The sequence below is a fragment of the Oncorhynchus masou genome, chromosome 30, assembly GCF_036934945.1.
Source record: "Oncorhynchus masou masou isolate Uvic2021 chromosome 30, UVic_Omas_1.1, whole genome shotgun sequence".
Lineage (NCBI taxonomy): Eukaryota > Metazoa > Chordata > Actinopteri > Salmoniformes > Salmonidae > Oncorhynchus > Oncorhynchus masou.
The window spans coordinates 45397580-45410710 of record NC_088241.1 but is presented as its reverse complement, the minus strand read 5'-3'; the positions used below and the strand labels follow the sequence as shown (position 1 = coordinate 45410710).

The 13131-nt window shown below is 40.5% G+C and overlaps 1 protein-coding gene across 5 annotated transcripts in view; it reads left to right on the top strand.

Moving 5' to 3' along the window:
• The window catches only part of pfkpa (phosphofructokinase, platelet a), a 35587-nt gene extending 32088 nt beyond the window's left edge, over positions 1-3499 (top strand). For all 5 annotated transcript variants that reach the window (XM_064949113.1, XM_064949115.1, XM_064949116.1 and 2 more), the window contains 6 exons: positions 171-335; positions 691-752; positions 938-1049; positions 1167-1266; positions 2104-2209; positions 2687-3499. In XM_064949113.1, coding sequence (XP_064805185.1) covers positions 171-335; positions 691-752; positions 938-1049; positions 1167-1266; positions 2104-2209; positions 2687-2846 — 705 coding nt within the window. In that variant the 3' untranslated portion in view covers positions 2847-3499. The remainder of the gene's footprint in view (positions 1-170; positions 336-690; positions 753-937; positions 1050-1166; positions 1267-2103; positions 2210-2686) is intronic.
• The last annotated feature ends 9632 nt before the right edge of the window (positions 3500-13131 follow it).

Here is a 13131-nt window from a genome sequence, read left to right as displayed (position 1 = left end):
ATTCTCCACTTATTATGTATGAACAGAATGAGAAAGAAAATGAGTTCACATGTTTTTAGCACCTTCTGTTGTGGCAGTAGTCTGCCTGGAATGGTGTGTCTGTTCACTTGATCTCCCGACTAATGCTGTCGGCGTCTGTCTAACTCTGCGAGTGTGTTTGTGTGTGTCAGACATGCGACCGCATCAAGCAGTCTGCCAGCGGGACCAAGCGGCGTGTGTTCATCATTGAGACCATGGGAGGGTACTGTGGGTACCTGGCCAGTGTCGGGGGGTTGGCTGCTGGGGCGGACGCTGCCTACATCTACGAAGAACCCTTTGACATCAGGGACCTTCAGGTGAGACAAACGCACACTTAAACAGACAGGAATATATGTGCAAGTTAATCTCTCCCAAAAACCTTCAACTTGGACCCTCATAGCATCTCATAACCATGACATACTGTAAATGGAATATGTCCTAAGCAGTTATAACAGCTAACATCAGGTTATGACCATCTGCCTTTGCAGAGACTGTTGTTTAGGTAAGATACTCAAGTTGCTCTATTTGGCTAGCAGTGCAGTATAATAGTAGAGCATGTGTAAGTGGAACAGAATGGATTTGTGCCCAATATAGATCAATGTTTTTAAGGTGCAGTTATGCTTTTTGCTGGTCAAGAGAAGGAACACTGACTCGTAGCATGTTTTGTTTCAGTCCAACGTTGAGCATCTGACAGAGAAGATGAAGGGAGCCATTCAAAGAGGATTGGTCCTCAGGTAACGCAGTGCACTAACTCACTGGATGTGTCCCAATATCTCCTTTTCAGTGAAGGCAAGAGAAAAGTGTACACTTTGGGAGAAAGGAGAGATAATTGGGACGTATCCACTCACTCACCGTCTCATTCAATCCCTCTCTCACTCACTCCCTCACTCACTCCCTCATTCTCATTTTGGTGTGGCAGAAATGAGAACAGCAACGAGAACTACACGACAGACTTCATCTACCAGCTGTACTCTGAGGAAGGGAGAGGAGTGTTCGACTGCAGGAAGAATGTACTAGGACACATGCAGCAGGTAGGTAACCGTAGAATACTCTGTGGTTGCGTCCAAAACAGATCCCTATTTCCTATATTGTGCACTACTTTTGAGAAGAGGTGAATATAGTGACAGCTGTTGTGATTGTTTTGAAAGGGAGGGGCACCATCTCCTTTCGACCGCAACTTTGGGACAAAGATCTCGGCCAAAGCCATGCTATGGCTCACCAAGAAAATGAACGAGACCTTCAGACAAGGTACAGTAGTAAAGACTGTAGTCATGCCAGTAGATTCCTAGTGTCCTCAGAGAAGATTGTGATCGTGATGCAGCACCTTTACCTGGATATGTCATGGAGTCCTTCAATAACCTTTTGGGTGTTTTAGGTAGTTTTGTTCACAATGCATCCATCACACAGCAGAACACTTTGCATGATGGAAATTGCAAGTAACTATTCCATAATAAATGTGACAATTGAGCTTATACTGCACTATAAGTGCATATCACATCATGTACATGTTTTTATATTACTTATTTACTAAGTAAATAAATAGTCAAATAAGTACTATACTAGTTTCTTGATTAAGGCTAACGTTAAAACATGACATTCTTCTTTGTCTTTTGTCTATTTGTTGTGCACATGGATGATATAAGATGAAGGTAAATGACTTAATTAATTGACTCTGGCTCCATGACCATCTATTTCATTAGATCTAGTTCCATGTCCCTTTACCCATCATGCCCTTGTAGTGTCACATGTCTCAAATAGAGTTTAGTTGGTGTTTGTAGCAGTTGGAGGTTCTGTTAAAAAAAACTAGAGCAGGTATTATATTTTGATATTTCTGGATCTGTGTATTTTTCTTTGGTTTGCTCTTATTCAGATGTTTCCTTCTGTCAAACCTAAATTAGAACAGTATTTCCCCTTTCCCATTCAAACATGATCCTAGATCCATGTAGACAGTATAGTGACATTCCAATTGTAGGAAGTTGACTAAACAACCATTACCCATAATAATGTACTAGAAACTTGGACCATAACCGTGAAGTGGCATATACATCATGGATGAGTGTGTGACTGCTGACTGTTGTTTTGTAGGGAGAGTGTTTGCCAACACAGAAGACACGTGCTGTCTGTTGGGGATGCGTCGCAGGGCCCTGGTCTTCCAGCCCGTCGTACAGCTGAAGGATGAAACTGACTTTGTGTAGGTCACTTTACCTCTGACAGCTTTTGTCACTGTACAGCACCCCCTGACAGTAACACCTACACCTTAAGTCCTACAAACCTGACTCAGTTACACCAGCTCTGTCAGGAGAAATGAGCCAAAACTCCAACTTATTGTGGGAAGCTTGTGGAAGGCTACCCAAAACGTTTGACCCAAGTTAAACAATTTAATGTCAGTGCTACCAAATACTAATTAAGTGCATGTAAACTTCTGACCCACTGGGAATGTGATGAAAGAAATAAAAGCTGAAATAAATAATTATCTCTACTATTATTCCGACATTTCACATTCTTACAATAAAGTGTTGATCCTAACTGACCTAAAACAGGGATTTTTTTACTGGGATTAAATGTCAGGAATTGTGAAAAACTTGAGTTTAAATGTATTTGGCTAAGGTGTATGTAAACTTCTGACTTCAACTGTACAATCTTTTCCTCTCTGTCTGTCCCCCTGCAGCCACAGGATCCCTAAGGAACAGTGGTGGCTGAAGCTCCGCCCCCTGATGAAGATCCTGGCCAAGTACAAGACCAGCTATGACGTGTCTGACTCTGGCCAGCTGGAGCACGTGGTCCGCAACATCCAGCCCAAGGAGTCGGACCCCTCCGGGGCCATGTGAGCATCTGTTGTCATAGGTCTCTCTGATTGTCCCCTTTAGAACAGGGGGCTGTCTGCGTAAAAGAGTACCAACTAGCAACAACCAATAGCAGCGTAAAAGTCCTCTGTTGGTCAGTTATCGGTCAATTTGTTTATTTTTCTGTCTGTCTTTCATTCGTCCCCATTGTAAAAGTCCCTTTTTTTGTTTTATTTACAAACCGGCGTATACAGTAGGACTAGGAATGTCTGTCTGTCACCATTGAGAGCTCTCCAGCCTAACTCCAGTGCTTCTGTCTGTTTTCACACTGACCCTTTGTGTTGAACTGTACTTTCTCCTTCCTCCTCTGACACCCTGATGTCTGTTCCCAAGACTAACCCATCTGAGAATAGATAACACCATATGGTAGATCTGCCAGTGTGAAGTTACTGGCCATATTTACGTACCTGTAAGACTGAATGAAATACAATGCTGATATTGGCTGTGAGTTTCACATCACAAATGTTTTGTTTTTGTTTTAACTTCATGTTAATTTGCTTGAAACATGGATATATTATACAACTACTATTTAGACACTACTTAAAGTAGGAGTCAAATGTAATGCACCATTCATTTAAATGTGTACGGCCAATATTCCCCACACAATAAACATTATTAAACAGGTAAATACAAAGGAACTGAAGTCGTTGCATTTGTTATATTAATGGTCACATACTTGTGTATTTACTCAAACATACTAAAACGTCCTTTTAAAAGCCTTATGCAATGGGTTTCATTATACCTTCCTGGGCCTGTATTAATATAGTATCTCAGAGTAGGAGTGCTGATCTAGAATCAGGTTCTCCTTGTTCATGTCATCTATTCATTACTATCTGAAAGACAAAACTGATCCTAGATTAGAACTCCTACTCTGAGACTCTTTATGAATAAGGCCCTGATGATGAGTCGATAAGATTCCATATGCATTAGATGCGTCATTGGGTTCATTGGTTTTATTTTCTTTGCCACCTGATGGCAGCAAAGTACTGTCCTGCAGTGTAGCCGAGGCTACATTTTCTAACTAGGCGTTTTCCAACAAGCTCCCTACAATTTCTACCTATTCCATTCAGAACCATTTCAGAGCATGGGCTCTTGTAAAAAAAAAAAAAATGTTTTTAAAAGACATGAAAGCGTGCGCCTGAATTTCTATGTCTACATAGCCACCATAATAATGAATTTATCTTTTAATTTAAAGGGAATTTCAATTTCCCTGAGGTGTATTAAATGTGTATACATGTAATAGGGTAATTTTTTTCACACCTAAATGGATTTGCTTTGCTAATCATAAGCAGTTATGTGAGCGTGTATACAGAGGGCTAAGACCACTGCAAAGTGACAGTCAGCAACACGAAATATGAATTCTACTCATAAAAGTTACCCATAACCACCATCTTTATTCCCTTGGGAATCAGCTTTAACTCAAACTAATATGATACATTAAACTACAGTATAAGTCACTCATGCTTTCTTACAAAAGCGTTCTCTTTTTCATCATCATATTGTTTTCCTCACCTTCAGTGATGGGGGCTCGGGTTAGAGGGAGGTATTATTCTCCCATTGCTTCTCTGACCCTCCTACAGCACGAAATTAGCAACTCCAATCATTTGAATTGATATAAGAATGCAGAGAGAGAGAGAGCCTGTGGGGTCATATGCACATAGGTAATCAATAGTCATTACCTTTCATTTCTCCCCTCTTTCTGTTGTAAAATCACACACACACACACACACACACACACACACACACACCTGATCTCATCGGGCTGATTAAAGGTTGCAAATGAAGGGTCCTCTCTCTAGTTATGTATCAAAGCCGCAACTTTGTCTTCATTTAATGTAGCATTCTCTTTAACCAAAGGCCCAATTACAAGATGGGACACTGAATCACTGAAATGGGCTGCTATGTTGACCTTTACTAGATGAAAAGCATGTTTTCCTCTTTAAGTTCATACACTTGAATTGAAGGGATAATGAGGAATATTGGCAGAGAATTCTTCTCGCTGTAAATGGTGAATAAAGTCTACCCACCATGGGGCTAAAACAGATTACTTTGAAAGGTATTGTGATTACAAGAGTAACGACAGCCAATAAATCTTTGCTTGTGTTATTAAAAAAACAATATTTTCCTTTCAGATAAATCATGTATAAGTGACATGGGAAAGATTCATATTTAAAAAATACTAGAATAGCTAATACATTGCAGCACAAATGTCTGCCCCATGAAGGAACATGCATATTGCCTATAGCTGTAGCTGTGTAAATGGATTGTAAGTACGAGTACAATTCCTCCGTTCTCTGGATCCATGCAGGATTGGAATAGTGATACTACTGTGGTGCAGGTTGATTTAGAACCACACAGCTCTCGTTCTCAGACCCAGTTGAAAGATATATTGAACATGTTGCAAAGCACAGAGAAGTGTAGTGTTGGCTTAGGCAGGTGCAGTGAGTTGAACCTCATTTGAGTATTTTTACAATTTACCGAATGAGTGGATACTGGAGACTGGTCACTGGTCATCACACTTGGCTATTAGGGTTTCCATGAGGGCATGAAAAGCTGTAATTTTACATTGGTCTCTATGTTGTTTAACCTGCTACCTGTCCACTCATCCCTAACATAGTCATCACTCCATTATGTGGCATTTGCCTCAGAATTGATATGAGAAATCTACATGGAAAAGCAATTTTCTTTCATTTCTCTCACACACACTTCAATGGCATCGGACAGATATAAGGAATTGTATTGGAGCCGCTAATGATGTTCGCTCTGCATCATTTACAATGTTAATCTTTTGAAGAAAGCGACTTGGAGTCTGTGTCTTTATTTACTCGTCTGTATGTGACAGATAGAGAGAACAGAGTAGATGATATTGACGGTGGCGTTGTATTGCTGTATTTAATGAAAGGAGAGGAGCTTTAGTTGGCAGTCAGCTCAGAGACTGCAGCTGTCCTTTGATGTATTGGAGTTAATATCATCCTGACATTTCTCAGGACAGATTTTCATCGCAGGATCATCTATACTTTTGGACCTGTATGATAAATGATTCAGGACATTCATTTTCCTCTCTGTCTCATCTCTCCTTTCCTCTGTGTGAAGAATCAAAACTGTGTGTGTGTGTGTGTGTGTGTGTGTGTGTGTGTGTGTGTGTGTGTGTGTGTGTGTGTGTGTGTGTGTGTGTGTGTGTGTGTGTGTGTGTGTGTGTGTGTGTGTGTGTGTGTGTTTTGTGTGTGTGTGTGGGCGAGTGTGTGGGCCAGTGTGAGCGTGTGCGTGGGCAGGTGTACGTCCGCATGTCTGTGTGTGTGGGTCTGTGCATGACTTTGCGTGTGCGTCTGTGTGAGAGAGAGGGAGCGAGACCCGGCGCGGCATGCGATGAGGAATAGAAGGCAGCATTAATGGAATTGACATTAATTTGACAGAGTGCTCGCTAACATGTGAAGTCACTCGCAGTTCATAAGAATAATATTAACTTGCCATTAGTATGCCAAGCGGCTGTCAAGCTTACCAGACGCCAGGCATTTTGGGAAGTCAGAGCCATGGCCCTGTTTCATTCTGGGGTTATGAGTGCATCCTAAAGCTATGCGCAACAAGAAAACCCTCATTCCACTCACAGTCCCAGACGTAAATAGCCCACATTGTGAAAAGATGACAAAGATCCTGCTCTGGTATTGTAACCAATGGATGTATTGCAACACTGATACCCTCTGACCAACAGCATTCTCTGAATAGCTAAAAGCGCTAGTGAAAGGGTATCGATTAGGCAACAGGTTTAAGACCAAAACTAGGGCGGAATCAAGTTTTAATGTCACGTGCACAAGTACGTGACAATGCAGTAATCAATATCAGTGTACACTGAACAAAAATATAAACGCAACGTGTAAAGTGTTGGTCACATGTTTCATGACCTGGAAAAAAATCCCTGGAATGTTCCATACAAATTTGTTTATATCACTGTTTGTGAGTATTTATCCTTTGCCAAGATAATCCATCCACCTGACAGGTGTTTGCATATCAAGAAGCTGATTAAACAGCATGATCATTACAGAGGTGCACCTTGTGCTGGGGACAATAAAAGGCTACTTTAGATTGTGCAGTTTCATCGCACAACACAATGCCACAGATGTCAAGTTTTGAGGGAGCGGGCAATTAGCATGCTGACTGCAGGAATGTCCAACAGAGCTTGGGAGTATTTCTCTATGTAATAAAGCCCTTTTGTGTGGAAAAATGTATTCTGATTGGCTGGGCCTGGCTCCCCAGTGGGTGGGCCTCTGCTCTCCCAGGCCCACCCATGACTGCACCCCTGCCCAGCCGTGAAATCCATAGAGTGGGCCTCATTTATTTAATTCAATTGACTGATTTCGTTATATGAACTGTAACTCAGTAAAATCTTTGAAATTGTTGCATGTTCCATTTATATTCTTGTTCAGTATTGTACTAAAACTAACACACACTCTTAGAAAAAGGGTTCCAAAAGGGGTCTTTGAATTGGGATAGGGTTATACCGAGAACTGTTTTGATCAGAAGAATCCTTTTTGGAAGACAAGGGTTCTTGTAAGGCAAAGGGTTCTACCTAGAACCTTTAACATCCTAAGAAACGTTTTTGGAAGAACGGGTTATTTGATGTTTCTTTGGAAGGCAAGAATGATTATTTGGAAGGCAAGAAGGGTACTACAAAGAACCATATAATATTTCCCGGCATGTGCTAGATTTTCAGATTTTTTTTCGTTTTGTTGTAATATTTGTGTTTTTGCATTTACATTGATTGGTTAATACATTTTATGCTACACAGAGATAAATAACCTACAGTTTTCTGAACTAATCCAATCTGTTGGATATATTGCACCCATTACTGAGATGGTTGTTCCAGATTTGATGATTGAGGCAGTCTCAACGTTCTATCTTCCCTACCCTGGCAGTCATACTGAATGCAGGTTGTGGGTAATTTACAATTCCACTTGATGGAATTGTAATAGGAATTACACATCACTTTGCAAGCCAGCATAATGTGACTTGCAGTCCTAATGTGGCATGTAGACCAGGAGATTCCTAACACCACTCTGTTAGGTTATACTGTAACTAGGCCCTCAAAGAAATTCCTTATGATATATATAATGTATTCTCATAGATTATACAATTTTAAAAGCAAATAAGGCTGGTGGAACCGTTCCTAGTGGGTTCTAGGCAGAACCCTCTGCAAAGGGTTCTACCCAGAACCAAAAAGGGTTTCTCTATGGGGACAAACCGAGGAATCATATATGGTTCTACTTAGCACCTTTTGTTTCTAAGAGTGTAAGGTAGAAGAACAAAAACATGAGAAATAAGAAATAATAAGAACTATATACAGGCTCAGTTCCTGTACCATAATTACAATGTGCAGGGATACTGAGGTAGATATGTTTAGGGGTAAGGTGACTATGACTACAGTAGGCATCAGGGTGTATGATGATTGTATGTGAGTGTGTGTGCGTGTGTGTAGAGTCAGTATAAATGTGTGTGCGTGTTATTTGTGTGTGAGCAAATGAAATGTTTGTGTTGGAATGTCAAGGGTCAACTCAGATAATCGGTGTAGCCATTTTGTTAGCTATTTAGCAGGCTTATAGCTTGGGGATGGAAGCAGTCCATGAGCTTGTTGGTGTCAGACTTGATGCAGCGGAACCACTTGCCGTGTGGAAGCAGTCCGCACCACCCTCTGTAGCACCATGCGATTGAGGGTGGTGCTGTGGCCATACCAAGCAGTGATGCAGCTAGTCAAGATGCTCTCAATGGTGCAGCTGTCCACATTCCCTTGACTTGCAAAAGGCTTCAAGTCACACACACACACACACACACACACAAAGTACACACACACACACACACACAAAGTACACACACACACATTGACAATGTTGAAAGCAGACTTGAATCATGAGCGTTGGGTGTTACAGCCAAATGCCATTAAAGGCCTCCCCCATTAACACTAATCAAAAACCACTTTAGTTGATAAGAACCCTGAGGTGGCCCACTACCTAGTGGCCACATCCCTCTTCAGCTAATATTGACCAGCCACAAACAAGCTGCCAGTACTAACTAGCACCAGGGTGATAAAGAGATGGAAGGGCTTCTAATTGTCCATGAAAAGGCAGTTCCTCTCCACTGCAGGTCTTTGGATGGTGTGGATCATGGTGATTTGTCTCTGGTAGAAAGGGGACTCATTGGGGCTGCTGGGCTCTCTCTCTATACAATATGGACTCGGCATGGCTGAACTGCTCATGAAAGATGCAGTTATGCAGATGTGGTTTGGAGTGAATGAATGCCACCCATAGGGGGCTGGTGGGTCGACGCGGGAGGGAGGGAGGCTGGTCCTACTGTACTGTACCATCGTGTGTGACCTACAGAACCCAGCTAGCACATTTGATTCCTTGGAAGTTGTGGGAACATACGTTTTTGGTTTCACATTGTTGGTGGGAATGAAGCCATACATTTCCTGACCTACAGAACCCAGCTAGCACATTTGATTCCTTGGAAGTTGTGGGAACATATGTTTTTGATTTCACATTGTTGGTGGGAATGAAGCCATACATTTCCTGACCGGTAAGTTTTTTGAACATTCTGAAAACAGAAGTGAAAATTTCACCTGTTCTGTATATGTTTATTTTGAGGTTGCAGGGAGGTTTTGAGAACATTTTACTCTGGTTCCTTGAATTTTTCCTGGGAGGTTTTATTAACACTGAGAACAGAAATGATAGGTTATTTGAAGGTTTTTAAATACCTTCCTTAAAACCTTCACTGACTGTTTCAATAAGATGTTTAATAACATTGCTAGCCTGTTTGGGGTATAAACAATTCAATTCCAAGCACCGAAATTAATTTCCATAAACATTAATCATGCAAACACATTTATTTTTTATTGTGACATGACATCAGTGATATTCAAACCTATAATCTTCTGTTCTCTATTCATGAAATTAGCCCACTGCGCCAAAGCTGTTAATTTTAGTCTATTCAAACAGACACCATTTCAAAGGAAACAAGCATTCATTAAGATCAGGTACGGCCAATTAGTGGACACCTGAACACACTACAGTAACAAGTTAGAAGATGGAGAGAGTTTTGTTGATGATGAGAATGGAATGTATATGTTTTTAAGTAACATTTGTAGAGCGTTCTCTGAACATTACTAAAGTTTTCTTGTGGTTTTTCTGGAAAGTTTTCTTAACATTCTCAGAAAAATTTGAGAACATGACTTGAAATAGAACCATGAGGAAACTTGTAGATAATATTATGCTGAAGTACTGAAATTCCCTCTGAAGAATGTTGTTTCTTAACGTTCTCTGAACTATTTGAGAACATTCCCAATGTAAAACAAGTTGGAGAACATTCCGAGAACAATCCAAATGTAAATGAAATGTAACCATGTTTGAACATTTAGGAAATGTTCTGTTGAAGTAATGAAATGCTAAAAAACATTTTTGCTTTTTTGTCAAGTTCTATAAATGTGCTGAGAATGTTCCAAAGCCAAGCAACTATCCTTAGCCATTCCCAGAATTTTGTGGGAAAGTTGTATGCTAAATAACCAAGGGACAGCCAGGCTTTCAACAAGCTCTAAGAAACATATGGTTCTCAGAAATGTATATGCTAGCTGGGAAGGCTTCAGAGCCAGCAGCAGCAATGACATAACAAACAATGTGTATATATGCCCAACATTTCAGAGAAAGATAGAGACAGGGAACACAGAGTGCCCAATAACTCAATGAGACAGAGACAGAGGAAACTGCCCAGCTAGCACATAATGTTCTGAGAACCATATGTTTCTTAGAGCTTGGTGAGAGCGTGGTTGTCTTATGGTTATTTTGCATACAACCTTCCCACAACTTTCTTGGAATGGTGCAAGATAGTTGCTTGACTTCAGAACATTCTCAGCACATTTAAAGAACTTGACAAAAAAAACATTATTTTCATTCTATTTCATTACTTTAACAGAACGTTTCCTAAATCTTCAAACATGGTTACATTTCATTTCAATTTTGGTAATGTTCTAGGAACGTTCTTCAACTGGTTGTTCTACTGTGGGAATTTCAGTTCTTCAGCATAGTGTTTCCAACAGGTTTCCTCGTGGTTCTATTTAAAGTACTGTTCTCACATTTTTTTGGAGAACGTTAAGAAAAATGTTTATAAAAATCAAAAGCAAACTTTAGTAATGTTCAGAGAACGTTCTAAGAATGTTATTTAACATTTAACACAGCATCAACAAAACTCTCTCTATCCTCTAACTTGTTAAGTGTGTTTAAGTGTGTTTGCCACGCACACTAATTGGCTACACCTGATCATAATTAGTACTTGTTTACTTTGAAATGGGGAATGTTTGAATAGACTAAAATTAACAGATTTGTATGAATAAAAAAAACATGGCATGCTACAGTAGCTCAATCCTGGCGGAGAAGTGGATTAATTCCATGGATACAGAACAGAAGATCATAGGTTTGAATCTCACTGACGCTGTGCCACAAAACAAAATGTGTTTGCATGAGTAATGCCTAAGCAAATGAATATTAATGTGTCCTGTCTGTGCTTAGAAGTCAAACAGTTAGCCTACTGTAAGCTAGCAGTGTTATTTAAAGTGTTATTGAAAATATTCTCCAAAACGTTATTTATTTAAATACCTACCTTCAAATAACATACAATTTCACTTCTCACAAAGTTAATACAACCTCCCAGGAAAACGTTCAGGGAACCATTTTAAAAAGTTCTCAGAACTGTTCACTTCTGTTCTCAGAACGTTAAGAAAATCTATGTTTTACCGGTCAGGAAGCATAGGGCTTTGTTCTCAGAACCAATGGGAAACCAAAAACGTACCTTCCCATAACGTTGATCCCAGAACCAATGGGAAACCAATAATTTAAGTTCCCACAACTTCCAAGGTGGTGCCTTTATTACACTTAGTGACAGTTTCCTGGGCCCAGATTGCAATAGCCTGTACCTGCTCGGTGGGACATCACCATTGAAAGCAGGGGTTGGAACAATACTTTTTTTAAATTCCGTTGCACTGTTCTGACCAGCAAAATAAAGTTCTGAACCAATTCAAACCTCCCCAAAAGTATTGTTTTTTTTATCATTCCTTTCTGTTCCTTTAAATAAAAAATTACCTCCTTTTCATGGAATCCAATTGTCACTACAACTCCCGTACGGGCTCGGGAGAGAGACAAAGGTCGAAAGCCAGGCGTCCTCCGAAACACAACCCAACCAAGCCGCACTGCTTCTTAACACAATGTGTCAGAGGACACACCGTGCACCTAGTTAGTGTGCACTGCGCCCAGCCCGCCACAGGAGTCGCTAGTGCGCGATGAGACAAGGATATTCCTACCGGGCCAAACCCTCCCTAACGACACTAGGCCAATTGTGCGTCGTCCCATGGACCTCCCGGTCGCCGCCAGCTGTGAGTCTCTGGCCCTAGACCGCTGTGCCACCCAGGAGGCCTTCTGTTCCTTTTTAAACCTTTGAAATAGCTCGATATTAAATTGCTTCACCAATCAGGCTATGGAGTGGGCAAGCTATAGTTGTTTGCGTTACGGAAAGACAAGTGTAGGGCTGAAAATGAATGCCCTGAAAGTTATTATTCCCTTTGCTTTTAAAACAAAGGTTCTGTTCCAGAACAGTATAGATCACTGGTGTACCCTCTTATGATTCTATTGCAAGAAAAGTGTTGTTATTTTCCAGTTTTCAGTTCTGTTCCCTGATCCTGTTCTAACCCCTGATTGAAATAACATTTTGGTGCATAGCAGGGCTCAAACTGTGTCCAGAAAATTGTTTAACTCTATCCAGATGAACATACAAAACAACCACATGAATAGTTTACATTTTGGACCAGAGGTCAACATCAGACTGCATGATGATTGCATGTAGTTCTGTTCTGTATGATGAATCTAATTCAATGCTAGAAAACGAGAGGATCATGTTGCAAAACACTAACCACATTATGGTGGTCCACATTTACACCCGTCATACATACTGTACATAATTTCATTTATTGTTTCCAATTTCATTTCCTAAATATTCATGGGTAGGAGCTTGGGGCAAAGTTGTTCGTATTTGGTGGATCAAACCCCTCGTTTTCTTGCATCTGGTTAAGTCCGGACCTCTTTCTTTTTTTCCTTTCTTCCTTTTTTAATGAGATCAATAGCAAAATGCTACCCATCTTTCTGTTATACCCAGTCATCCTAAATTAAAGAATGAATTCAAGGTTTGATACAAAAGACGATGAAGGCATATTTGAACATTCAAAGAGAGGGAGACAGTCTAC